The 24,055-nt window shown below is 60.0% G+C and overlaps 1 protein-coding gene and 1 long non-coding RNA gene across 10 annotated transcripts in view; one reads left to right on the top strand and one right to left on the bottom strand.

Annotated features, from left to right (window-relative positions):
* The window catches only part of LOC111774600 (uncharacterized), a 56,053-nt gene extending 54,461 nt beyond the window's left edge, over window positions 1-1,592 (bottom strand). Inside the window, exon 1 of the long non-coding RNA XR_002809625.2 lies at window positions 1,487-1,592. This is a non-coding gene — a long non-coding RNA (uncharacterized lncRNA). The remainder of the gene's footprint in view (window positions 1-1,486) is intronic.
* SMTN (smoothelin) lies at window positions 1,425-23,930 on the top strand. Of its 9 annotated transcripts, none has more exons than XM_014742055.3 (21): window positions 1,425-1,890; window positions 3,630-3,760; window positions 8,398-8,546; window positions 8,936-9,029; window positions 9,122-9,200; window positions 9,281-9,378; window positions 10,259-10,579; window positions 10,668-10,740; window positions 11,336-11,407; window positions 11,488-12,006; window positions 12,200-12,372; window positions 15,436-15,588; window positions 15,676-15,751; window positions 16,871-17,035; window positions 17,129-17,191; window positions 17,407-17,473; window positions 18,378-18,551; window positions 18,750-18,867; window positions 19,465-19,616; window positions 20,574-20,738; window positions 23,628-23,930. In XM_014742055.3, the coding sequence occupies exons 2-20, from the start codon at window positions 3,710-3,712 to the stop codon at window positions 20,716-20,718; spliced, it is 2,742 nt and encodes a 913-aa protein (XP_014597541.2). In that variant the 5' UTR covers window positions 1,425-1,890; window positions 3,630-3,709; the 3' UTR covers window positions 20,719-20,738; window positions 23,628-23,930. The 9 variants fall into 9 exon arrangements, with proteins under 9 accessions (XP_014597541.2, XP_070132300.1, XP_014597539.2 ...); XM_070276199.1 differs by having other exon boundaries at window positions 1,476-1,890; window positions 18,753-18,867; XM_014742053.3 differs by lacking the exon at window positions 20,574-20,738 and having other exon boundaries at window positions 1,476-1,890; window positions 18,753-18,867.
* Window positions 23,931-24,055: the final 125 nt, after the last annotated feature.

Below are 24,055 nucleotides of genomic sequence, written 5' to 3'. Positions count from 1 at the left end.
GAAGGGAAAGAGGCAGACAGGCAGCTCTGGAGGAGCACCCCAGCCCCAAAGGTTTGACGGCGGGGAGAGACCCATACATCTCTTCCGGGGCCGCTAAGAACTCCTAGCGCGTGCGCGTTACAGTAAGTCCGCACGCACAGATTCACCTGTGCGGTTCCTCCCAGCCTGCGAGGGCGGAGATAGCACGAAGCAAGCCATTCATTGGAGCCGACAGCCGCCACTCAGGCAGGCCCTGAGAATCGCAGGAAGCCCAGGTGTGCCCCACCCCAAGGGGCCGTTCCAAGAGACGCGCGAGGTTTGAAGTAGGACCGACTCGGCCTTGAAGGGTGCCGACCCTCGTTCTGGAGAATGAGATAGTGCCTAGGTGAAGTAGAGAGGACCTAGATGGGGTCTGCCCAGCAGAAAGGGACCTTGAACTATTATCTGCAAACTAGGTTCTGTTCGTTCCTCCTCCTGTGTGCCCTTAAGAAGTCTCTTCTCTCTCTGCGCCTTGGTTTTCCCACGTGTAAAATGGGACCATCTCTCAGGGATGTAGGAATGAAATGACACCTTTAAGAGTCTTGGAGTGGATGGGGCTCTCTCTCCAAATGGCGGTGAGGTGGGGTGAGTGGGCGGTCACAGAGGATCTGGACTGAAGGACTGAGAGGCTCTGCTGGGGCAACAGGCTGAAACCACTTCCCCACCACCTCACATCATAGCGGCCAAAAGCACAGATTCTGGACTTAAAAGGTGCTGGTATGAGTCACAGTTCCAGTACTTATCAGCTCTTGTCCTTATCTATAAAGTGAGACAGTAATCCTCGGCTCAAACGGTTGTTATAGAGATTATATGCCTGGTACATGGCAAGTATAAAATAAACGAGTTGATAGTATTATTGTTTTTATTTGACAGACAGGGCTCCAGACCCCACCTCCCAGGCTCCAACTCCCTTTGGTCTCCATGGAGACCTGTGGGGGGCTCCCTGACCTCCAGCGCGGGAGGTGGAGCGGCTTTCCCTAGTGAGTCTGAGCTCTTGGGTCCCGTGGCTGACTCCTTGTGTTGTCTTGGGCATGTTGGCTCTCTCTGGGCCTCAATTTCCTCCATTTGTTGAGTGAAAGTCCGGACTCTACTCCCTATTTAGGACTCTGGTGCTCCTAAATGCTGACCCTGAAGGGCTTGGAAGGGAGAAGCATGACGGATGAGCCAATGTCTGTGCAAAGGTGTGTCAGCTGGAGATGTGTTACATGATTGATCCTGCTTTATCTGAGATGGGCCCTGAGATTCTCCAACATAGGGTCAAGGTGCTGCCAGTCACTTAGTCCCTGCTCTGAGGTAGGTGGCCCAGACCAGGTGTCCCGAAAGCAGCCTGGGGGCGCCGGCCAAACCCAGGCACTGACGTGAGGAGGGGGCGGAGTCGGGGGAGGGGACACGGTCTTACGAACAAAGAGGGAGGCGGAGAGGGACTGTCCTGAAAGCTCTGCGACTCGGACGACCCCGGGCCACTTACCCCAGCTTTGGCGCAAAGCTACGTCCTCCTGCCGATGCCCTCCGGACCACCAAAGGCCCAGGCGGCAGTGGCCCCCAGCCTACAATCCCCTACAACCCCGGCCCACAAGGGGCGTAGCCTCCCGCGGGGGCGTGGCCACCAAATTGAATTTCCCCAATGGGGCACAAGGGTGGGCGGGACCCTCCCGAAGACTGGCTGGCACGGCGGCGCGGGGTGGGGCCGGCGGGGCCGGCGAGTCTGCTGGCGCCGCTGGACGGGCGGCGCTAGCAGAATCCGGAGGACGGTTGCTGAGCCGGCCTGGGATCCTGGTCGCGGCGCCTTCCGCCTGACCGTTCCTACTCCATCTGTCGGACCCCAAGTGACCTAACTTGAGCCCCCGCCGGACGGGCGAGCCAGACTGAGAGGTGGGTGTGCGGGCCTCTAGGCAGCGCCAGGACCCCCGACGGGTCCCGCGGTGGAACTCAGCTATCTGGACGTGGGTTCTGGGACTCCCAAACCTAGGATCCCCCACCCAGGCACAGGCGCTCTAAGCCATGGGACAAGGTTCTGAGACCGCGGGAGAGGACGCCCACGGACCTCCAGGAGGCTTCACGATCCCCAGGGTCGCTAGTCTATGGGGGCAGACACCCTGGGGAAGCTCCCACATTCCTCTGAGGCCTCTCACAATCTCTGGGGACTCCAGACTGTGTGACAGGGAGCCATGGACTGGAATGGGGCAGCAGCGGGAATCCCTGAGGAGAAAGAGGCTTCCCACAGCCCCCTGGACATCCTAGCTTGCGCATTAGGGACCCCTGCCCCTCAGAACACATGGGGGAATATGAGTGTCCACAGAACCTAAGTCTGATGATTGCTGGATGACACTCTTAGGGCTGGGGGGGGGGGGGGGGGCGGGTATCTCAAAGTAGGTAGATAAGAGCCAAGGAGCCCAACAGAGGTAGGTCGGGAGGTTGACACCTGCCCCAGCCTAGTGGGATGGGAAAAGCAAGCAGCGACTTGAACAGACAGGGTCTGACAAACCCCAACTGTGTGGATTAGGATCCCCCCAGACCCATTCACCGGATGAGGTGATGCGACAAGTGACCGTTCTGGGGAAGGGGAAGGGATGACTGAGGGATGAATCAATAGGAGAGAGGGCAATCCTGGGGCCATTTCAGTCACCATACATTAACTAAGCACCTATGGTGTGTCAGGCAGTGGGCCCTCAAATTCCAGAAAGACATTAGGGCTGCAGAGGAAGGGAAGAGCTGCACTAGGAGGCTGGGCCAGGATTTAGGGGGCCATGTTTATGGTCAGTGATGAGGCAAGAGGGAGTGATGGGGCAAGGGGGCTTCAGAAGCCAGAGGCAGCCAAAAGTTTGATTAAATCTATCCCTGCCCTCTGGGTCTTTGGGATCCTTCTTCCCTCTGTGACAAATCCCTCTCCAATCCTCAGTGTGCTTAAGTCCAGAGCTTGGACGAGTCAGCTTCTGAAGGCCCTACCAGCTAGGGAATTGAATTCTAAGTGTGTGAAGTGGCACACTTAGGTGCCTGGACACCTGGCTTCATGAGGTCAGGGCAGTTGGCATCAGGGGGAGGGCAGGAAAGAGAGGAGTGGAGAGGGATGTGTACAAAGTGCTCTTCTCAAGAACTGGAAGACAGTTACCTCCGATGGCTTAAGTCACCTGGGAAAACGAGAGAGGCAGTGGCAGCTCAGCTCACAGCCAGAGGCTGAACTTTTGGGGTGGGTGGGAGCTGGACAGGCCCTGGGGATGGGTGGGTGGGGCAGGAAACTGTGGAGTCTGGCGGGCACCCCCTGGTGGTGAGCACAGCTTGGGGGAGCCTTGCTGGGCTCAGGCTTCTCAATCTAGGTCCTGACCCTCCCTGTTTGATGCTTAAACAGGGTGAGGGCCCAGTTTAGGCCACACAGCGGGCTGGCAGTCGGGTTGGCTGGGCTGGAACCAGGCACTCCTACTTTGGTTTGTTTAATTTTCCAGCACACTACCCTAGGGCAGAGGGCAACTCCCAGCCAGGAGCCACATCACAGGTAGCAAGGACGGGACACCAATGGATGACCATGGGTTAGAGGGGGAAACTGAGACACGGAGCCCAAGTGCCCAGAGTTTCTAGAGGTCCCAGCAGGCCTGATTCATGTCTATCCCCTGCAGAATTCCCTGAGCTGGTATCAGGTGCTACGGGCACTGGGAATCTCACCAAGAGGGGACTGACGGAGCTAGGGGCCAGCGAGATGGCAGACGAGGCCTTAGCTGGGCTGGATGAGGGAGCCCTGCGGAAGCTGGTAAGTGGCCCTATCATCCCTACTGTGACAACAGGCAAGCCAGAGAGGCAGGGCCTGTCCAGGCTACCTCTCAGCTGACAAGAGGAGGTGATGGCGGAGGGGGCAGGAGGAAGGCTCAGAGGAACAGGGTTAGGTCTGTTCCCAGTGGCTGATGCAGGGGCACGGGTGGCATGTGCTTGTCCATGGCAGGTGCTGAGGCCTAGTCCCTCCCAGCCCCCCAGTGCCACCACCTGTTTAAACAGTAACTGCTGAGGACTCGCCCATGTGCAGCCACAGGTGTGGGGAGGCTGGATTTGCCTCTCCCAAGCAACAGCCTGGGCAGCACCCACCCCTGGAGGCTGGCCCAATGATAATAGTAGCAGCAATGATTAACAATGCTAGGGCACAGCAGGGGGCAGGCTTGGTGCTGGACACACCATCTCATAGAATGGTCACAGCAGTTCCAAGAGCCAGGAGGACACTGTGGCTCAGAGAGATGAAATCCTCTGCCCAAGGGCACCGAGCTAGGAAGAGGGTGTGCCAGGATCCAAACAATCCCAAAGGGGGACATGGGGGACCAAGAGTCCTGGGAAAGTCAAGGTCGGAAGAGCCCATAGAGAGAGACAGGCCTTGGGGGCCCTTATGAGCTCTGTGACTTCCGTCTGTCGTCTTTCCACTCTGAGCCTCAGTTTCTTTACCTATAAAATGGGAGGGGGGATTTGTGGTCCTAGAGTTGGCATGGGGACGAAACAAGGCATGGGCCCAGATCTTCAGGGGAAAGAAGGATGGGGCCACTCTATCCCCTTTCTTCAGCTGCTTCTTGAGCGTCCTATCTAATGCCCCCCCCCCCCCCATCACCACCACGCGCAGAGAGGCAATGAAGCAACACAACAAGGGCAGGCACTTGCCCACCAGCAAGGACACGGAGTAGCTGAACTGGAGGAGGGGCCAGAGCCCCAAACACCAGCCCCTGACCCTTGTCCAAGGGGGAAATTAAAGATTTACCTTCCCTAGGAGAAGGCAAGTGACCCACCCCACCCCCATACCATTCCTCTGGAGGCAGGAGCTGGAGCCAGCCAGCCCAGCCCAGTCACCAGGCGGCCTACCCAAGGCACTCAGCCTGTGTGCCCTCCGACCAGCACCTGAGACTCTGTCTGCCACCGCCACAGCCGGCTGTGTGCAGCCTGGAGGGGATGCGTTTCCAAGAGTTCCCACCACGTCAGCGCGACCTCCCTTGAGGAGGTCAGAATCCTAATGCGGGTAACAGCGGCAGAACGTTCTAGAGAGAAAGCCAGGTCTCTGCGCATCCCCATCTCTAGGGGTTCATTCTGAGGCTCAGGGTTCTCCAGCTGCCATCCCCCACCCTCATATGGGGTTTGGGCGCTGGAAAAAGGATTCAAAGAAGCCAGACTAGAGAGTCAGCCTGCCCCTGCCCTCCTCTTTGGGAAAAGACTAACGAGACCACGAAGCCACCCAAGGTCTTTCCCACCCAGGGACTGGTTCCTCCGCCACCGGGCGCCCGCCATTACTGCGCCCGGGCGCTGCCGAAGCTCCCGGCCCGCGCCGTCCCGGCCCCCGCCGGCCTCGTGGCAGGAACGGGGGCGCCCTGAGCCGGGCTCCTCCCCGCGGGGCCGGACCTTATAAGGGAAAGCTGGCCCGCGCCCCAGCGTCGGGCAGATTCGGGGACCCGGTAGCCGCTTCCTGCCTCGGCTCCCGCACATTCCTGAGGACGGGGCGGGGGGCTGCGCGGGACGGGGGCACCTGGGGACGTGCACGCCGCGCGCCCCTCCGCCACATCGGGGACGCCCCCTGCCTCGGGCCCAGGTTCGAGTTCCGGCTGCGACACTCACTAGCTGGGTGACCCGGGGTAGCTTCTTAAGTGCTGTGAACCTCGCTTTGCGCTCTGTAGCCGAGGACCTTAAGGAAGGCGGCGGCGGCGGCTTTCCCGTCTGGCACCCACTCTGCGCCCAGCGCGCGCGGCGTGGGCGGGGCCGCGGGAGGGGGCCTGCGGGCCTTCAGCGCCCCCTGGCGAGGCCTCGCTCCACTGCCGGCCGGTCCCCCATCTGGAGGAGCTGGGACAGAGCGAAGGCCTGGGAAGTCTCCTCCATTGTGCCGGTGGGGAGACGCCAGGGCCTGTTAGACGCCCCCGGCAGCGAGGGCTGGAAGTACCCGGAGGCCCGGCCCCCCAGGAGGAGGAAGCGCCCTCTTTCCTCCCGGGAGAATTTCACTGGGCAGTTTCGGAAACCGCCCCATCCCCTTCCCTTTCCCCCTGGTGGACAATGGTGCTTTGTACTTCCTTCCCTCCCTCCTACAGCCTCCTCCACACACAGCGGTGGGGCCTGAGAGGGCTGGGAACACAGGACACACAGCAGGGACACTGTGGGTGGACCTTTGCCTCTAGGCCCAAAGGGAAGGGTCATGCGGGAGGGTGACCAGTGGAATGAGGTTGTCCATTCTCCAGCGCTGCCCCACCTACAGTTGGGGAGCGGGGGAGGCGGTGATCAGACAGAAGCTCCCATTTTCCAGATGGGGACACTGAGGCTCCCAGGGGTTGTAAAGGTGGCCAAGTTCCCACATCACGCTTTTTTCAGGGACGAGGACCCCATCTCAGGAGCCCAGGGCTTTGGAAAGAGGGGCCCAGGAGACAAAGGGCTAGTCTCTGAGCCTCTTTACCATCTGTACAGTAGGGGCTGGACCAGCTGTCCCCTCAGGCCCCCAATCTCCAAGTGTACCAGAGGGCTCTGGGCCTGAGGCAAGGCCAGGACTGGGGGGTGGGAAGGTGAGCTTCATTCTCCCTCCCTCTGCTATAACAGGTCCCCTTGGGCCCCATGGCATCTCCAGTCTGGGCTAGAGGGGTCCCCAATACAGTATCGGGGTCTTCAGGTTACCCACCATGACACACAGACCCCAGTAACAGAGCTATCCTCAGCCCAGGGCAGGCCCCAGAGTCAGACCTGGGTTCCAATGCTGGCTCAGGTCATTTGATGGTAAGCAAATCACTTCTCCTCCCTGAGCCTCACTTTCCTCATCCATCAAAGGGAGTAATAAAGTGCCTAAGGTTTCTGTGAGGTTAGGACAAGTGGGGTGCTCAGCATAGGATCTGGCATACAGATTCTCAATAAATGTTACTGATGCCTCTGGGTATCTTGTCCTCATTTGCCGTCACTTCTCTCCCCCTCCTCCTGACTGGCTGGAACCAAGCGGGGGAGGGGGGGGTGCTGCTTCTTGCATCCTCAGCTATTCAGGGGGACCCCAAGTCACTGACCCCATCCCCACCCACTGCCTTGAGGTGTGGCCATTGTCCCACCTGGCAAATGAGAAAACCGAGACACAGAGAGGTTAAGGACATGCTTCTAACCACCCAGCAAGCCCTGGACTGGGGCTGGAGCCAGCTAGGGGTTCTGGCCTCAGCCTCAGGGGACCCTCCCATAGCTCCTCAGGAAGGCAGAGCTGAAGGGACCCTGGAGAGCTCTGTCCCCCAGGGCTCTCCCTACTTTTTTCAGACTGGGACAAGTGAGCTCATGGCTGAGTTGGGCCAGCCTATAATCCCTGCTGAAAACTATCCCTCCCACCGCCAACATGGGTCCCCCATGGAGCAGGAAGGAATGATCGGGGAGGAGGCTAAAAAGGAAAAGGGTAGAGGGTTCCTGGGCCCTAACCCCCACCCCCGAATGATTTGGGGGGTGAGGCAGAGGAAATCACCTTGCCTATACTTGCTCCCATCTGACTCAGACCCACACTGGAGGTTTATCTCTGCCATTATCTTCCTGAGGGCCCTGGGCCAGTCCTCTCTCCCTTGAGCCACAGAGGCTCCATGGCAGGTGGAGCTGTGGGGGAGGCAACAGGATTGGCTGACTCTGCCGAGAGAAGGTGCCCTTTCCTGGACCTGTTTAGACCAGCCACCCCCAATTTCCTAAGGACTGAGGGGCTAAGAAGCTGGTGGGAGCACTTATCCCCTTGGATGCTCCTCTCTAGGGCCCTGGGTGGCCCCGAATGCCAGCTGCCTTGTCTGTTTGGGGGAATTGGCCCTTCCACTCTGGGCTCCAGCCACTTCACTGGTGGCTAGAGCTGGGCCAGCGCAGGGGAAAAAATAGCCCCTAGCTAAGCAGGAGCTAGACTCCTGCACCCCTGCCTATGCCTCAGTTTCCCCATCTGTCTAATGTGGGTAAGGCTGCCACCCTCCCAGCGGGGCTGGGGTGCTTTGGGACTAGAGCATGGGAGTCTCCCTTGCCCACAGGGTGGGCTCCAGCTGTCCAAATCACCCTTCCCTCCCCTGGGACACTGTTAGGGGCCCATAGCGTATTCTCCCTTCTCCTCCTGCCATGACTCCCTGGTTCTCAGGGGTTTGATGAAGGGCTCTGAGGGGCAAGAGTCAAGTCGCAAGAAGGAGTGCCTGGATTGGCACCTGGCACAGGTGGGCAGTTGCTGGTACCCACTCTATGAACCATACTGCACAGTGGGCTGTCCAGGAGCCCTGGCGCCATGAGCTGGGTCTCCCCTGAGGCCCTTGGTGGGCGGCACGCACATGACGGACTTGGAGCAGAGGGAGTGGAGACAGACCACTCATTGTGCCCCAGGATGAGCCGTAGGCAGCTGGTGCCCGCCCTCCGCCCATGGCAGCCAAAATGACCTGCCCCTCGCCCCCGCCTGCCCTGCAGTTGGAGGTCACAGTGGATCTGGCAGAGCGGCGGCGCATCCGCTCGGCCATCCGGGAGTTGCAGCGGCAGGAGCTGGAGCGTGAGGAGGAGGCCCTAGCATCCAAGCGCTTCCGTGCAGAGCGGCAGGACAACAAGGAGAACTGGCTGCAGTGAGTGGCAGGGGGTTGGACATACAGGTGGGGTAGTTATGTGCCAGGGCTCAGCTCGTGTTGCAGGCAGGCATGAGCACGGGTGTGGCTGCTGCCCATCTTGGTGTACAAATGGCAATACAGGCATGCGTCGGGAATACACAGGGATGTTTGTGGGCAGGGACAACATGCCAGTCATGGTGTCCTGGCCACACCTGTGTGGACAGCATGTCTGAGCATGTGGTATTAGTGCTCATGTCCATGGGCATGCATGGGCCCACGTGCAACCAGAGGGTGTGCACAGCAACATGCCCCCCTGCCAAGGTTCTGGGTACCCTGTCCTGGCTCCTACGCTTAGCCCATGTCCTCCATGATCTGACCATGGGGTGACAGTCATGATGTTCCTGCAGCTCTCAGCAGCGGGAGGCCGAGCAGCGGGCTGCTCTGGCACAGCTGGCGGGGCAGCTGGAGTCCATGAGTGATGTGGAGGAGCTGACAGCACTGGTGAGGCCCAGGCCCGGGCAGGGGATGGGGACAGGGCAGGTGAAGACCTGGACTCCACAGCCCAACACCCGTGACCTGCCTCTCACCCACAGCTGCGAGGTGCTGGTGAGTATGAGGAACGCAAGCTGATCCGAGCTGCCATCCGCCGTGTCCGGGCCCAGGAGATTGAGGGTATGTGCCCTGCCCTGCCCTGGTGCATGCTGCTCACAGCACCCAGGCCACTTACCTGACACTTTTCCCTTCCCTTCCAGCTGCCACCTTGGCTGGGAGGTTGTACAGCGGGCGTTCCAACAGCAGCTCAAGAGAGGACAGCAAGGGGCGAGCAACACACAGGCTGGAACGGTGTGAGGTAAGGGGTGTGGGCGTGGAGGAGGGCGGACCAGTGTCCTCTGCCCACAGATGCCAGCAGCACAGAATGCGTGTATCTTTGCTAGACTGGTACTTGACTGACAGGGGCCCCCCAGCTTGTGTTTGGGGGACACCAGGGCTCTATTTCAGGCCTCTAGCCATATGTCCCCCACTCCAGACTTTGTCTCTACCCAGGCCTTCCCCTCAAAGCCAGCCTGTCTACACTGCTCCCAAGTTCATGTCCGTCTCCCATTGCCACCCTTGTTGACCTCCCTGCTGGCCTCTCTGCCTCCACACCTAACTTCCACCCCCATGCTGGTCATCCAGCCTCCACTCAGCAGCCAATGGAATCTCCCTGAAATGCAAATCTGACCCTGGTACCTCCCCAGCAGACAGCCTGCATCCTTACCTTCGCTTACCAGGGCCTGCGTGTCAGACCCCAGCTGATTGTGGAGCGCTGTTCACAGAGCCATCTCTCTTCTTCAGGGGGTGTGGGCAGCAGGTCAGGCTTTGCAGGTTCCCTAAGTGGCCAGCAGAGGCCGCTAGGTCCCCAGTTCTGGCAGGACTCCTCCGCTGCCCCAAGGTTGATGCCAGGGGTCAGGGGTCTCCCTCCCGGGATCTATTAAGGCTGGAAGGCCCCAGCAAGTCTCTTGTCATCCCCAACCCTGGATTTAGGATCTGGTCCTCTCTGAACTGCCCTTGATTAGGCAGTGCCAAGAGGGTGGGAAGTGAAGATCCGAGACCACTTGTGGTGTGCTGGTGCCCATGCTGATGCAGGTGTGCTGGCAGGGAGCCATGCCCAGCCCCTCTGCTTTGCATGCCCTGCCCTGGGCACCTGCCAGCCTGGGGAGCCTTGGCTGCATCCTCTGGGTCCCCCATAGGCACCGGAGCGAGAGGAACAGGAACAGCAGGCAGAGGTCCCAGAGCCAACCCCAACTCCTGAAGGCACCAGCCGGGATGTGACCACAGTGACACTCCTGCTGAGGGTCCCACCTGGGGACACACCCAGTCCACCTGCCTCACCCGACAGCTCACCCACCACTACCTCTCCTGAACCTCCACTGGAGCCTGCTGAGGCCCAGTGCCCTGTCGCTGAGGCTCTGGACAGCCCTGAGCCACCCTCCAGCCCACCCAGGGCCACCAGCTCTGAGCCCCAGGAGCCACCAGTGGCCCCCAGCACTGAGGGGCAGGTAGTCAACAAGGTGAGTCTGGCCGAGGGGCAGGGATGCCAGACAGGTGAGCCCCTCGGTCTGGGAATCAGGCCCTGCCCATGCCATGTCTCCCCTGCAGCTCCTGCCTGGCCCCACAGAGCCCCCTGCTGCCCAAGGCCCCACCAAAGGTCCCTCCGACACAAAGAGAGCAGGTGAGGGTCCCAGCAGGGGTAGCTACAGGCATCTGCCTTCCCCTCCCCCAGCCTCTCTTTCCCTGCCTGGAAAATGGGCTCTGGTGCTTAGATAGCTCCAGCCTCCTCAGGTCTAGGCAGTCCCTAACACTCCTCCCATTGCCCCTGAGGTGTCCCCACCCCCCACCCATGGCCAGAGGCCTCCTGCAGCCTTGAAAGGCAACGGGCCTCAGGCACATTCTTTTCCCCAATAAGGGAGTGCACCCATCTCCCAGCTGGAGCCATGGGCAGTGCTGGCCACGGGGGTGTCCACCATCCCCATCAGCAGGGAGGATCCAGGCACCCTTCCTCCAGCCCAAGCCTAGCCCCAGCCCCCAGGAGTGTCCAAGTCATCCTGGGGTCAGTGCGGGAGGGGAAGGAGGGGCCTATAAGAGAGAGGCAGCTGAGGGGAGGCTAGGAGCTGTGGGAGGTGCAGGACGGAATGGGGAGACCGGGGTGCAAGAAGGGGTTGGGAGGCTGAGGAGGTGTGGCGGAGAGGACTATGAGGAGTGGAGCCCCCCATCCACTCTCCTTTCTCTTCTTCCACATGGCCATCATCGCCTCCTCATATTGCCAGACCTGGCTGGACCCCGTCCCTGCCAACGCTCCCTGTCCGTGCTTAGCCCCCGCCAGCCAGCCCAGAACCGAGGTACTGCCTATTCCCACTACCCCAGGCTCTGGGCAGTCCTTGTCCCACTCAGCCACTGACAGCCCTCCTATCCCTTCTAGAACCCACCCCCCTTGCCAGCGGACCTTCCCCGTTCCAGCGGGCTGGCTCCGTGCGGGATCGCGTACGCAAATTCACATCTGATTCTCCTATGGCTGCTGGGCTCCAGGATGGCCCACCCCGGGCGGCCTTAAGTTCTTCGACCCCCGCAAGGCTCCTGGGCCCCTCCCTCATCAGCACCACCCCTGCCTCCTCCTCCAGCAGCTCCTCACGGGGCCCAAGTGACACCTCCTCCCGGTTCAGCAAGGAACAGCGAGGAACAGCCCAGCCCCTGGCCCAGCTTCAGAGCTGCCGACGGGAGGAGGGCCCCGGGGGGCGGGGCTTGGCTGCCAGGCCCCTTGAAAACAGAGCAGGGGGGCCCGTGGCCCGCTCAGAGGAGCCCAGTGCCCCACTGCCCGTGGCCGTCGGCACTGCCGAACCAGGGGCCAGTATGAAGACCACATTTACCATCGAGATCAAGGATGGCCGAGGCCAGGCCTCCACGGGCCGGGTGCTGCTGCCCACAGGCAACCAGAGGGCAGGTAGGCCTCCCCGCTAGCCTCCCCACTGCTGGGGATGAGTGTCTGTAGCCGCCCAGCTCTGCACATAGGACAGGTGCTGCGGCCAGGGCTCAGGGCATCTCCAAAGGGTGCCCTGGGAGCAAGGGGTGCCATCAACTTTGGCCGGCACTGCCCAGACCCCCTGATCCTCACAGCAGCTCTTCTTCCTCTCCAGAACTGACGCTGGGGCTGCGGGCGCCCCCCACCCTCCTCAGCACCAGCAGTGGGGGCAAGAGCACCATCACCCATATCAGCAGCCCTGGGACCCTGGCCCAGCTGGGCGGTGTCACTCACGTCACCAGCTTCAGCCATGCCTCCCCTGGTAGCCGGGGAGGCTACAGCATTAAGGTGAGCCCGTCCTCACCCCACCAGCCTCACCATCCATCATCTTCATGTAGACTGCATCAGGGTGTCGGGCTGGCAGGATTCCTCTATTCCATTCCTCCCCCACAGCACACACGGGGAAACTGAGGCCCAGAGAGAAGGTGGCTGTCCACAGTCCTCAGCCAGTGGTGGCAGAGCTAAGGCCAGACCCTAGCGTATCAGTCACTAGACGCATCAGAAACTCACTCTGTTTGGCCTTAAGCTTCCCACATGCTGATCTCTGATCCTTACTCCAAAATTGGTTGGTTCATTCCTAATGAGGAGACGGGAAAACTGAGGCTCAGAGAGGGTGGTAAGGGCTTGCTGCCCTCTTCCTGTGCCAGCCCCCGTGCTCTACTCCTACCCCACACTGGACCTACCCCCCGAGGTGCAGAGCTGCTCATCTGCTCATCCAAGATCAGCCTGGCCCATTAGGAGATTGGAGATTAGTGATTAGCATCTGCGTCAACATCTCTGGGGGGGCGTTGATGGGGACAGACAGGCAGAGGGGCACCAGTCAGGTGAGGCAGCAGCCCAGCAGGTGCCACGGGAACCGAATACGCTGCACCCTTCCATTATTCATTCCCGAGCCTGGGATCGGCGGGTTGGGAGCTCAGTCGGGGATCCCCAGCAGGCCACCAGCTGCCCAGGTAATGCCCTCTGTGCTGCACCAGGGACTGAATGGGACTTTGGCCAAGGTGAGATGGCTAGAGCCACCTTTGGGCCTTCTCAGGGATGACAGGGAGAGGGTGGAGGCCAGAAAGCACGCTTCTCCACACACAGCAGGACTAACTACGCTCTGCCAAGGGAGCAAGGAAGGGGGGTGTTTGAGGCCCTTGGGGTGGGTGGGAGGTGCCAGAGTGAGCCCTAGGTCTGATACTGCCAACGTGCCTCAGTTTCCCCACCTAGAAGCAAGGGGAAGCAGATAATGTGCCTATAATGCACTTGCTCAGAGTCTGTGGTTGGATCTGAGCACCTTAGATGGGCCAGAAGACATTTATCTCAGGGACAAGACACTTGGACAGCCGATTGCTCAAAGTCCCACCTTCCTGTGCCTCCATTTCCCCCATCTGTTCAGGGCTCTCTAAAACAGCATGGCGTGAGGGCAAAGGAGTGGATCCAGACTAGATCCTCACAGCTAATGCACATTATGGCCCAGCAGGCCCATTCCTTGCTCCCCACCTCAGTTTCCCCACCTGTGGGGCCTGGGGCCCTGGCCTTGGTAATCCCTCAGAACGGGTGCAGCCTTGCTGTACTGTGGGTATGTGATCTCTGCAGGGCCAGGGCCAGGCCTGGCAGTCTGCCTGCTTGGGCAAGCCACCCCTCCCCCGCTGCCCCTCCACAGGGAGCCCAGAATAGGTTTCTATTTGGGCTGCAGCCCCAGCTGGCGGGTGATGGACTGGGAGGCCAGCAGGGGCGGGGCAGGCCCACTGCCCTTGCCTTCGCCCTCAGGCCAGCTGCAAAGACTCTGACACTGCCAGCCAGAGGCAGCAGTCCCTACCACTGTTCCCATCATCACCCCGCCATAGACCCCCCGCCATCATCATGCCGGGGGTCCCAGGGCCCGGGTCTGAGCTGGCCGCAGCCCTCGAGGAGCGATTGGGCCTGGCGTTGGAGGAGCTGCGGGCAGTGGCTGAGGCAGGCCGGGCAGCAGTGACCCAGGCAGCCGAGGCAGCTGCCTCAGCCGTGGAGCCAGTGGCCAGGGCAGCTGAAGAGCTGCGGGTGGAGACAGCAGCACTGAGCCGGCGGCTGGATGCACTGGGCAGGCAGGTGGAGGTGCTGAGCCTGCGGCTGGGGGTCCCACTTGTGCCCGACCTTGAGCCTGAGCTGGAGCCCAGCGAGCTGCTCCTGGCCGCTGCAGACCCTGAGGCCCTCTTCCAGGCGGCCGAGGATGCTGGGACCCCCGTGGCCCACCCACCTGCCTTCAGCACCCGCCGCCGCTCCTCTGCCGGCCCTGCCCGCAGCAGCAGTCTTGTAAGTCCCTATGGGCTTGGGGGAGGGGGTGGTTCTGAGCCAGGCTCTGCCTCTGCTGAGTGACCTTAGGTGTGCTCCCACCTTCTCTGAGCCTCAGTTTATTTATCTGTACAGGGGACTGGGGCGCTAATGCTCCAAGACTGAGGCGAGAGTGCGCCAGGCTCCTGGCCCTGAGGCACGCGTGGTGGCTGCCCTGGCAGCCCCTGGCCAGGGCCCAGCCCCTAGCCCTACCCCCATCCCCTGCCCCAGCCAGGCTGAGCCTCCCTGAACAGCTGCCACCTCAGCTCTCCTTACCCTTACAGAAGACAGAAAGGCCTTGCCAGGAGGGGCGGGGCTGTGATAGTTGGGCTGGGGGCTTGTCTATAAGTGGCTTGTCTATATGTGGCTGGGGAAATGCCCTAGGAGGGGTCAGGGGCTAGGTTGGGGCTGGAGGCCCTTTAGGGGGTGGTTCCCAGTTGGGGGCAGGGAGCAGGGATGAGCTTCAGAGAGGACTTGGCTCTGGACAGCCCCAGTCAGACACCTGGTCAGGAGCCTATAGGCCCTGGTCCAGCCCCCTTGAGGGGGGAGGGCGGGCATGTGCTGCCTGGGCACTGGCCCAGGAGGACCCAGGCCTTGGGAACTGGCAGGACAGAGCACAGCCTGCCTGGGAGGGGGCTGGGAATGGAGCAGCAGAAATAACTCAAGTTCAGGAGTTAGATACCTTCAGCTCAGACCCCAAGCTGCATCACACTTATGGAAGGACTGTGGGCATGTTATTCAGCTGCCCTGAACCTCAATTTTCCCTTCTGGTAAATAGGGATAGTAAAATCCTTAATGCTCACTACTGAATGGCAATCACTATTATTACCCCTGTTTATTGTATTAACACAATTCTGGGTACATGGGAAGCCCTACAAGGCTCTCAGTTCCTCTGCCCTGAGCCTGACACCAACATAGCCATCCTTGGACAGGCAGTCTGGCTGGCTAGTGGTTATTTCCAAGGCTGTGCCAGCAGCCCCAGGTCCTGTCCATGGGGGCATGGTTGGATTCATGTATACCCTTGCTTAAAGTCCATGACCTCTCCCCACCCCACAGATGGAGCCAGAGCCAGCAGAGCCCCCATCTGCAGCAGTGGAAGTAGCCAATGGCACCAAGCAGACCCAAGTGGACAAAGCACCAGAGAGGCGGAGCCCACTGCGTGCTGAGGAGTTGATGACCATCGAGGATGAGAGTGTCCTGGACAAGATGGTATGGCCAGGTCTGGTGGGCTAGGGGCTGGCAGGGGACGGGGACCAGCAGGCACCAGGTGGGCAATGACGGGGGCTCTATCTGCAGCTGGATCAAACTACAGACTTTGAGGAGCGGAAGCTCATCCGGGCTGCACTACGTGAGCTCCGACAAAGGAAGAGAGGTAGAGAGCCAGTTGCCCCGCCCTGGATCCAGCTACTCCATTCCTCAGCTGCTCCCCCCACTCTGGGGTCCCTTTGTGGACACTCCAGCTCTGTAACTGCCCTCCCTAGCTTCTCCTTCTAGACCCAGCTGTTTCCTTGGCCCCTTCCCCCTGGATCCAGCTGCTTCCCACCCTAGCTGCTTCTCTCCCCCTGGCCACCCCAGCTACCATCCCCAATCAGCTTCTTTTCTTCCTAGACCCAGTTACTCTCTCTCTCTCTCAGCTGCTCCTCCTTGGATCAAATTGCTTCTCAGGTTCTGTCAATTACTCCTTCCCTGAATCCAGATACGCCTTCTCCCAGCTGCTTCTCTCCCCTTGAGGTCCACTGATGACCACCTTGGCCTCTGCCCCGACCCAGCTTCCCCTGCCCTGGGCACAGCTACTTCCTCCTCCAGCTACTTCCTCCCTGAACTCAGCTATTCTTTCCCTCAGATTCTAGATTCATTTGCTTCTCCAGATACTCTCAGTTACTCCCTCTCTGAATCCAGCTGCTTCCTCCAGGGCCCACTGATGGCCACCCAGCCTCTATCCCCACCCACATACTTCTTTAGGCTCAGTTACCCCCTTTGCCAGCTTCTCAACTACTCTTCCCTGGATCGAATTCCTTCTCAGATACCTCCAATTATTCCCTGCTTGGACCTGGATATTTCTTCCTCTAGCTGCTCTTCTCCCCAGTGAAACCCATTTGAAGGCCCATTCAACTACTGCCCTCACCCAGCTTCTCCTTCCCTGGACTCTGCTACTCCCTCCCTAGATCTAGATCCTCCCACCAGACTCAGCTACTCATTCCCATAGAATCTCCCTTCTTGGATCTAAATACTCCCCCTTTGAGTTCAGCTATTCCATATTCCCCCATTTCTGCCGAGTCCATTACCACACATCACACACGCCTACTCCCTGCCAAGCTATGGCTATCCCCTCACCCCCAGCTACTCCTAGAGAGACCCTTGTCCCTGTGTCTTTGGTATTTCTAACAAGTTGCCCTCCACCCCATCTTGTGTACCCCGTGTGCCCATGCATATGTGCTGTGTGGGTGATGGGTGTCCCTTCTGGGCATGCATGGGGCACCCCCTGCCCCAGACCAGCGGGACAAGGAACGAGAACGGCGGCTACAAGAGGCACGGGCCCGGCCAGGGGAGGGCCGTGGCAACACAGCCACTGAAACCACCACGCGGCACAGCCAGCGGGCAGCCGACGGCTCAGCTGTCAGCACTGTCACCAAGACTGAGCGGGTCGTCCACTCCAGTAAGGGGCCAAGCAGGGCTCAGGGTGGGAACACGTCCATTCCACTGGCCCCCATGCCTCTCACACCCTTCCTCTCATCCCCTGCCCCTCCAGATGATGGCAAACAGACGGCCCGCACCACCACCGTGGAGTCCAGTTTCGTGAGGCGCTCGGAGAGTAAGGCCGCCCGGCGTCGCCCTGTGCCTGCCTGCCTGCCTCCTCAGGCTCTTCCTCAAGCTCTCTCTCCGTACTTTCATCTGTGTATCTCTCTGTCCAGCAGTCACTTTCTCTTCTCTGCCTGTGGCTACCACCATCCTGCCCCATAGCTCCCCACCCCATCTCCTGACGTCCAGCCCAGGCCCTCACCCTGCTCCTCTTCCCCTTTCTTGCAGATGGTGGCGGCAGCACCATGGTGCAAACCAAGACCTTCTCCTCCTCATCATCCAAGAAGATGGGCAGGTGAGCCCAGGCCACAGGGGACGTCAGTGCACATTCCTTCTACCGAGGGGTAGACCGAGGTGCTGGGATGTGATATGCATACAGCCAGGGAGGGGCAGGTGGGAGTCAGACCACTCCTGCTCCCTTCATGATCTCACCTAATCCCGGGGGAGGCCAGCGATTTGCTCTGGGTCTCACAGCTCTGAGTGGCAGTGATAGCACTGAACCCTTAGAGAGGCCTACCTGCCACACTGAGCTGCCTGGTGGCACTGCCACTTCCCAGTGTCTGCAGACCACGTCCCACGTCACAGAGCACGGGGCTACTCCTTCACCCCATGAGGGAGGGACACACCCCTGTGTTACAGAGGACGTGGGGCTGGTAGGATCAGCACTCAGGCTGGAAACCAGAGGGGACTCTAGGTCAGAGAGGCCTGCGTTCAGGTTCTTACACTGCCCCCCATGGCTTCTGAAATCTGAAGCCAGAGGCCTCAGTTTCCTCTTCTTTAGTGGAAATGATAAGAGTCCCTCCCTCCCTCCTCTTGTGAAGTTTAAAGTGGCACAAAGGAAAGGCTCAATAGACATGAGCTATTATTATTATTACCATTACTATTATTACACTCGTCGTCCTTATTGGTTGACAGTGCCCAGATCTGAACTCACCTGTAACCTGATGATACAGTGAGCCTTCTCAGAGAACTCCCCAGGGGCCAAGTCTGTTGAAAGAGCTTGGCTCCCATCTTCCTGTCCTTTGAGCCTCAGTCCACTCCTCTGTAAAATGGGTGTGATGACGCCTCCTTTGCTGGCCCAAGTTGCGGGTCGTGGAGATGCCGCAGGGTATAGGGTGTCGAGCGCGACAAGACCTCTCCCTTGGCGATTGGGGGTCGAGGCTCAGGAGCGGCCTAACACTCGCACCCCCAACCCCCAGTATCTTCGACCGCGAGGATGAGGCCAGCCCGCGGCCCGGCAGCCTGGCGGCGCTCGAGAAGCGCCAGGCGGAAAAGAAGAAAGAGCTGATGAAGGCGCAGAGCCTGCCCAAGACCTCGGCCTCCCAGGCGCGCAAGGCCATGATTGAGAAGCTGGAGAAGGAAGGCGCCGCGGGGTAAGTGTCAGCGGGGGCTCGAGGGGCGGAGCGCGCTGGGCAGTGGTGGGCGGGGCCAGAAACGGGAAGGGCGCGGCTGGAGCTGTGGTGGGTGGAGCCTGAAGGTCAGGGAAGGCGGGGCCTGGGACCCGCTCTGTGGGCGGACAGAGGTGGCTCCCCCTTGCCCTTGTGACCCCGCTCCCGACACCGTCCCCTCAGCAGCCCTGGCGGACCCCGCGCAGCCGTGCAGCGCTCCACCAGCTTCGGGGTCCCCAACGCCAACAGCATCAAGCAGATGTTGCTGGACTGGTGCCGAGCCAAGACGCGTGGCTATGAGGTGAGCTCTATGAGGCCAGGCTGCCTGGCGGACCCCGCAGACCACAGCTCAGCACCTCCCTCGTGGCTGAACTCCTTCTCAGCCGCCCACCCCCAACCCCCGTCCCGCCTCCGCACCCTTCACAGCCACCATGCCTGGCAGGGCAATTGGGAAGCCCTCGTCTGGGATGAGCTAACAGGCTCAAAGAGGACACATAACGTGCCCTAGATTACAGAATAAGTGATTAAGTGGCAAAGCCTGAGGGCCCCTTGCATGGTGGGCACGGTTCAGGGCCAGACCCCACCCTTGGGATCCCCTTCTCATTGCTCCTTGGGGGGCACTGGTAAATTTCTATATATAAGGGAAGGAGTGATGGAGGCATGACCATGGCTTTAGCTGGGTGGTGCTGGGCCTCTTGGTTGCTCTGTTGCAGTAAGTAGCAGACATGGCAGTTGACAAACTGAGTTGAAGGAGGCTCGTGTTCTCACTACTCACCCACTGTGCAGCCTTGGGCAAGCTACAGGGCCTCTCTGAGCCCACTTGCCCTAGGTCTGGAATGCTAAAACGGTGGCTGGTAGAAGGTATGGGGGAGCTGACCAGTCCTCCCACCACCCATAGCACGTGGACATCCAGAACTTCTCCTCGAGTTGGAGTGACGGGATGGCTTTCTGTGCCCTGGTGCACAACTTCTTCCCTGAGGCCTTTGACTACGGGCAGCTCAGCCCGCAGAACCGGCGCCAGAACTTCGAGGTGGCCTTCTCATCCGCCGAGTAAGTGTGGGCCCCAGCCTTGCTGGTGTCGGCTGGGCATCTGGGGCTGGGCATCTGGGCTAGGCCCAGGTGCCCTGAGGCCCCCTGGAGCTGGCCAGCCGCACTGTCAGGCTGCGGCTGAGACCCCCTTCCCCAGAAAGCCCCTGTCCTCTTCCACCCCACCCACTCGTTGCTGAGTATGCCAGGTGCCCGCCGGAACGAAGGAGCCGCAGGCCCGCCTACCAGCCCGGGCCAAGGCCCACCAGGTGGCCCTGTCCATATCCCCTCCATCCTCCCTCTGCCCCCTTCTCCCTCTCTTTCTCCCTTCCTCTGTCCTGTTCTCCTCCCACTATCACCAGAGCTTCCTGCTCCCACGGGATCCCGGCTGGAGATTCCAAAAGGAGGCTCCTGGCCCGGGCACCGTGCCCGCCCAGCCTATATAGGTGTTGCCAGAGGCTTATATAGGACATCAGCAAGCCCTCCACTTTGGAATCGTTGCCCCGTCTGCTCACCTCACCCTCAGCACCTTCCTCTATCTGTCTTTCCTTCTCTCCGTTTCTCTTTTTGGTTCCCTTCAGATTTCTTCCTCCTCCTCCCTCCACTTCCTCTCACGCCTCCCTCACCCCCCCTCCCTGGGGCACAGCCCTCCTCTCCAACCTTGGCGCCAACGCCATTGCCCCCCACCCAGCATTCCCGCTTGCCCAAAGAGTTCTCTGCACCTGTGACTGGTCTGGCCCCCCCACCCCTGTCTGCATCGCACACCATTAGTGATGGGTAGTGAGCGGCACGTCCACGATGGGGAGGGGGCATGCGGGAGGCTGGCAGACTGCGGCACTGAGAACGTAACTGAACTCATGTCTCTGTGTGTGTGTGTATGTGTGTGTGTCTCTGTTCTCCTCCCCTCTCTCTTCTCTGCCTCTTCCCCCTCTTCCCTGCCCGGGCCCCGCCTCCCTGCCCCTTCCCGGCCCCCCCCGCCAGGACCCATGCGGACTGCCCGCAGCTCCTGGACACAGAGGACATGGTGCGGCTTCGAGAGCCTGACTGGAAGTGCGTGTACACGTACATCCAGGAGTTCTACCGCTGTCTGGTCCAGAAGGGGCTGGTAAAAACCAAAAAGCCCTAACCCCTGCTCGGGGCCCCACGGTGAGAAACGCCGCCTGGCCTGCCTGCCCTGCTTTGCTGGAATCTGCTCAGCGGGGCAGAAAGAGAGGCCCCGGAGGTGGGTGGGGGAAGCAGGGGACCCTGAGAAGAGCCAGAGGGAGCCAGACATGGCCCTGTCTTCTGGCAGTTCAGGGCCTAACAGGTGAGACCATTCTCCAGAATGGGCATTGATAACCCAGGTGAGCAGGATTAAGACAGAGGGAGCCCAGGGGAGGCACCTGACCCAGCCTGCTGCTCCAGGACAGCTATCTGAAGAAAGGGCAGACTACACTGGGATCTGAACAAGTTCAGGCTAAAGGAGGGAGAGGGTGTCCCAGGCAGAGGGATGAGCCTCTGCACAGGGCTGTGGGCGAGAGAGATGGAGAGCATGACACACCCAGGAAGGAAAGGAAGTTTTGTCTGGGTATGAGGGGGAGGAAGGGACCAGTCAGGAGTCTGAACTTCCTCTTAAGGACAAGGGTCATAAAAGGTTTTCAAACAGGCAGATGTATGTGGTCTGGTTAGCATTCTAGAACAACCTTTGGATGAGGGATGGGGAGGGGGTGGACTAGACAGCTGGAGCAGCTTAAGGAGAGGGACAGGCTTCCTGATGGATCCGGTTTGGGGAGAGAGAAGACGGGTCAAGAAAGCCTCCCAGGCCTCCAGTTTGGGCACTGGGGATTTGGTGATGCCATGCTCCAAGTTGGGGAGCTCAGGAGCAAGGCCACTTTAACAACATGTTTCTGGTTGGGGTCCTGGATCCCCAAGCCAGCTGTAGTATTTCCTGTGTGGTTACCTCAGGGCTACAGTAGAGAATTCAGATCCTGAGCTAACTGCCCATTACAGATAAGGAGCTCAGAGAAGGACAGAGGTGGCTCAGAGTGTCCCAAGAGGTTTAGGTCAGAGCTGGGGCCAGAAACTAGAACTCCAGATTCCCCATGTAGTGGCTCTTTTCCTTGCCCCATCACTTTTCCCACCCATTTCATAGACAAAAAAAAAAAAAAAAAAAAAGACAGAGGCCCAGAGGGAGCAAGGGGATTGCCTGAAGTAATGAGTCAGGGACAGAGCTCATGAGGGGTACACTCAGATGTCCCTCAGGGCCTGGAGCCATTGTGAGGGGCAGCCCACACATGCACACATACACTCAGAGAAGCCATGCAGGTGAGGGGAGGTTGGACTTGGTGCTGTCTCCAGGTCATATATGGACTTAGGCTCTGCTGCCCAGCAAGCTGGCCTGAAGGGAGAGGGGCCCAGCCCGGCCCTGATCCAGTTGGAAAGTGTGACTCAGCCGTGCTGTTGCTTGAATTGCTTGGTGTTTGGCCTGTCACTGGAGCCCCGAGCCGTGAGCCCCAGTGTAAACAATGGCTTTATAAGGTCTCCAGGGAAGACACCAGGGGTGGGAGGGAGCTCCACATTGGGGGAGGGAAGCTGGGATCCCTGGAGAGATAGCCACAGCTGGAAGAAGCTGCAGAGACAGGCTGCCTCCCCACCACAGTATAGCTGGGGAAACAAGCCCCGTCTGGGGCAGAGACGACCCCAAGGGGACGTAGTACATCAGCAACAGAGTCAGGAACCCCTCACTCATCCTAAGTATTTCCAAGGTCTCAAATGAGGCAGAGAATGACTATATTGTCGCAATAAAACTGAGTCACAGAGCAAGTCGGGTACAGCCTGGACTGAAACAGGCTTCCTCCCTGGAGTCCAGGTGAGCTGGGAGTAGGCCATGGTCCCAGGTTTGACCTTGAAGGCACAAGATGGGAGGTAGTCATGGGCCTTTGGGTGTCTTGGGAACAGGAGCAATTCCTCCCCTTATGCCTTTCCTGCCAATGGAGACTCACTTCACAACATTGACTGCATGCTTACTATATGCCAGGCATGGCAGATGGGAGGGGGTAGAAGTAGAAGTAGGTCTTGCCCTGGGAGAGGAGGGGAAATGGAGCCAGGGAGCACACTCTAGCTTTAGAGCTCTAGGGCTGTCAGTTGCTTAGTAGCTGCAGCCCACTCACCCCAGAGTGGGGAGAGAGCTCCTGCAGTGGGGAATAGGGGGCTCCAGGTAGGTGCCAACACCCAGGGCTGGAGGCCTGGGTCTCATGAAGCCCAGCCTTGCACCTACTAAGCTGTGGAGCTTGAAACAAACAACTCCTCTGCTCTGTGACTCAGTTTCCCCATCTGTAAAGTGCAGCTAGCATTCTGGAGGATGGACAGAAGGGTGGTCCCACCCCCTAAGCATGTTGTAGAGGGCCCTGTCTGTATTGGTCCTATCATCTGCTTCCATTGCTCTACCTGAGGTGGGTGGTAAGGGTTAAAGAACTGCCGCTACCCACCTCCTCCGCCCTCCCCCCTCACTCCCTGGCCTCCATCACTAGCAGCAAGATTGTCCCCTGGAGCAAGGACAGGGTTTCCTGGGCCTCTCTGCAGGAGGTACCAGGCCAGGCAGCTGGTAGATAATCCCAGGCCCAGAGGGTCACTGGGCGGGTCCTGGCTTCAGAGAAAGATTTAACGGCCCCGCCCCCTCCGGATGCAACGGCCCAATTGAGAGGCTTGTGCCATTGAGGGTGGCCAGAACACGGGCGAGGTCGGGAGTCAGGACCTCCCCAGGGCTGGGGGTAGAGACACGGACCCTGCCCAGACCGGGATGGGGCACGGCGCTCCTCTCCTCCATCCCACCTCCACCTGCTTGGCTTCGGTCCCCACAGGGGTGCCTCCAGGCTTGAGTGAGTGGGGCCTGGGGTTTCCTGCTTCCCTGGAAGGCTTTTACCCCATTCAGTCAATCAAGAATCTGGAGTTTATGAAAGACCATCAAGCTGCGGCAGTGAAAAGACCTCCAGGTGGAGGGTCGCCACAAGAGGCAGGGCCAGCGCTGACAAGCACCACCGTGCCCCCTCCCCGCAGGATGCTGGTGGACTGCGTGCCCCTGGTGGAGGTGGATGACATGATGATCATGGGCAAGAAGCCCGACCCCAAGTGCGTCTTCACCTATGTGCAGTCGCTCTACAACCACCTGCGGCGCCACGAGCTGCGCCTGCGCGGCAAGAATGTCTAGCCTCCCCGCCCCCACCGCCCGCCTGCGGCAAGCTGCCCCACCATCCAGGCACTATCCCCTCCCTGTGCGCCTGCCCATCGCTGCCTTGTCTGTCGCGACACCGTGCCCCGCATACACACGCAGCGTTTTGATAAATTATTGGTTTTCAACGACCCTGACTCTTCTCTGCCTCTCTTGGGTGGTTAAATGGACTGCAGCCCCGCAAGTCGTGCCCCCGTCCCCACTCCGGCAACCAGGCATTTGGGTATGGGGCTCTTCTGGGGGTATTCGGGAGGCT

This window comes from Equus caballus, chromosome 8 (assembly GCF_041296265.1).
Source record: "Equus caballus isolate H_3958 breed thoroughbred chromosome 8, TB-T2T, whole genome shotgun sequence".
Lineage (NCBI taxonomy): Eukaryota > Metazoa > Chordata > Mammalia > Perissodactyla > Equidae > Equus > Equus caballus.
This window is presented reverse-complemented; position numbering and strand designations above follow the sequence as displayed.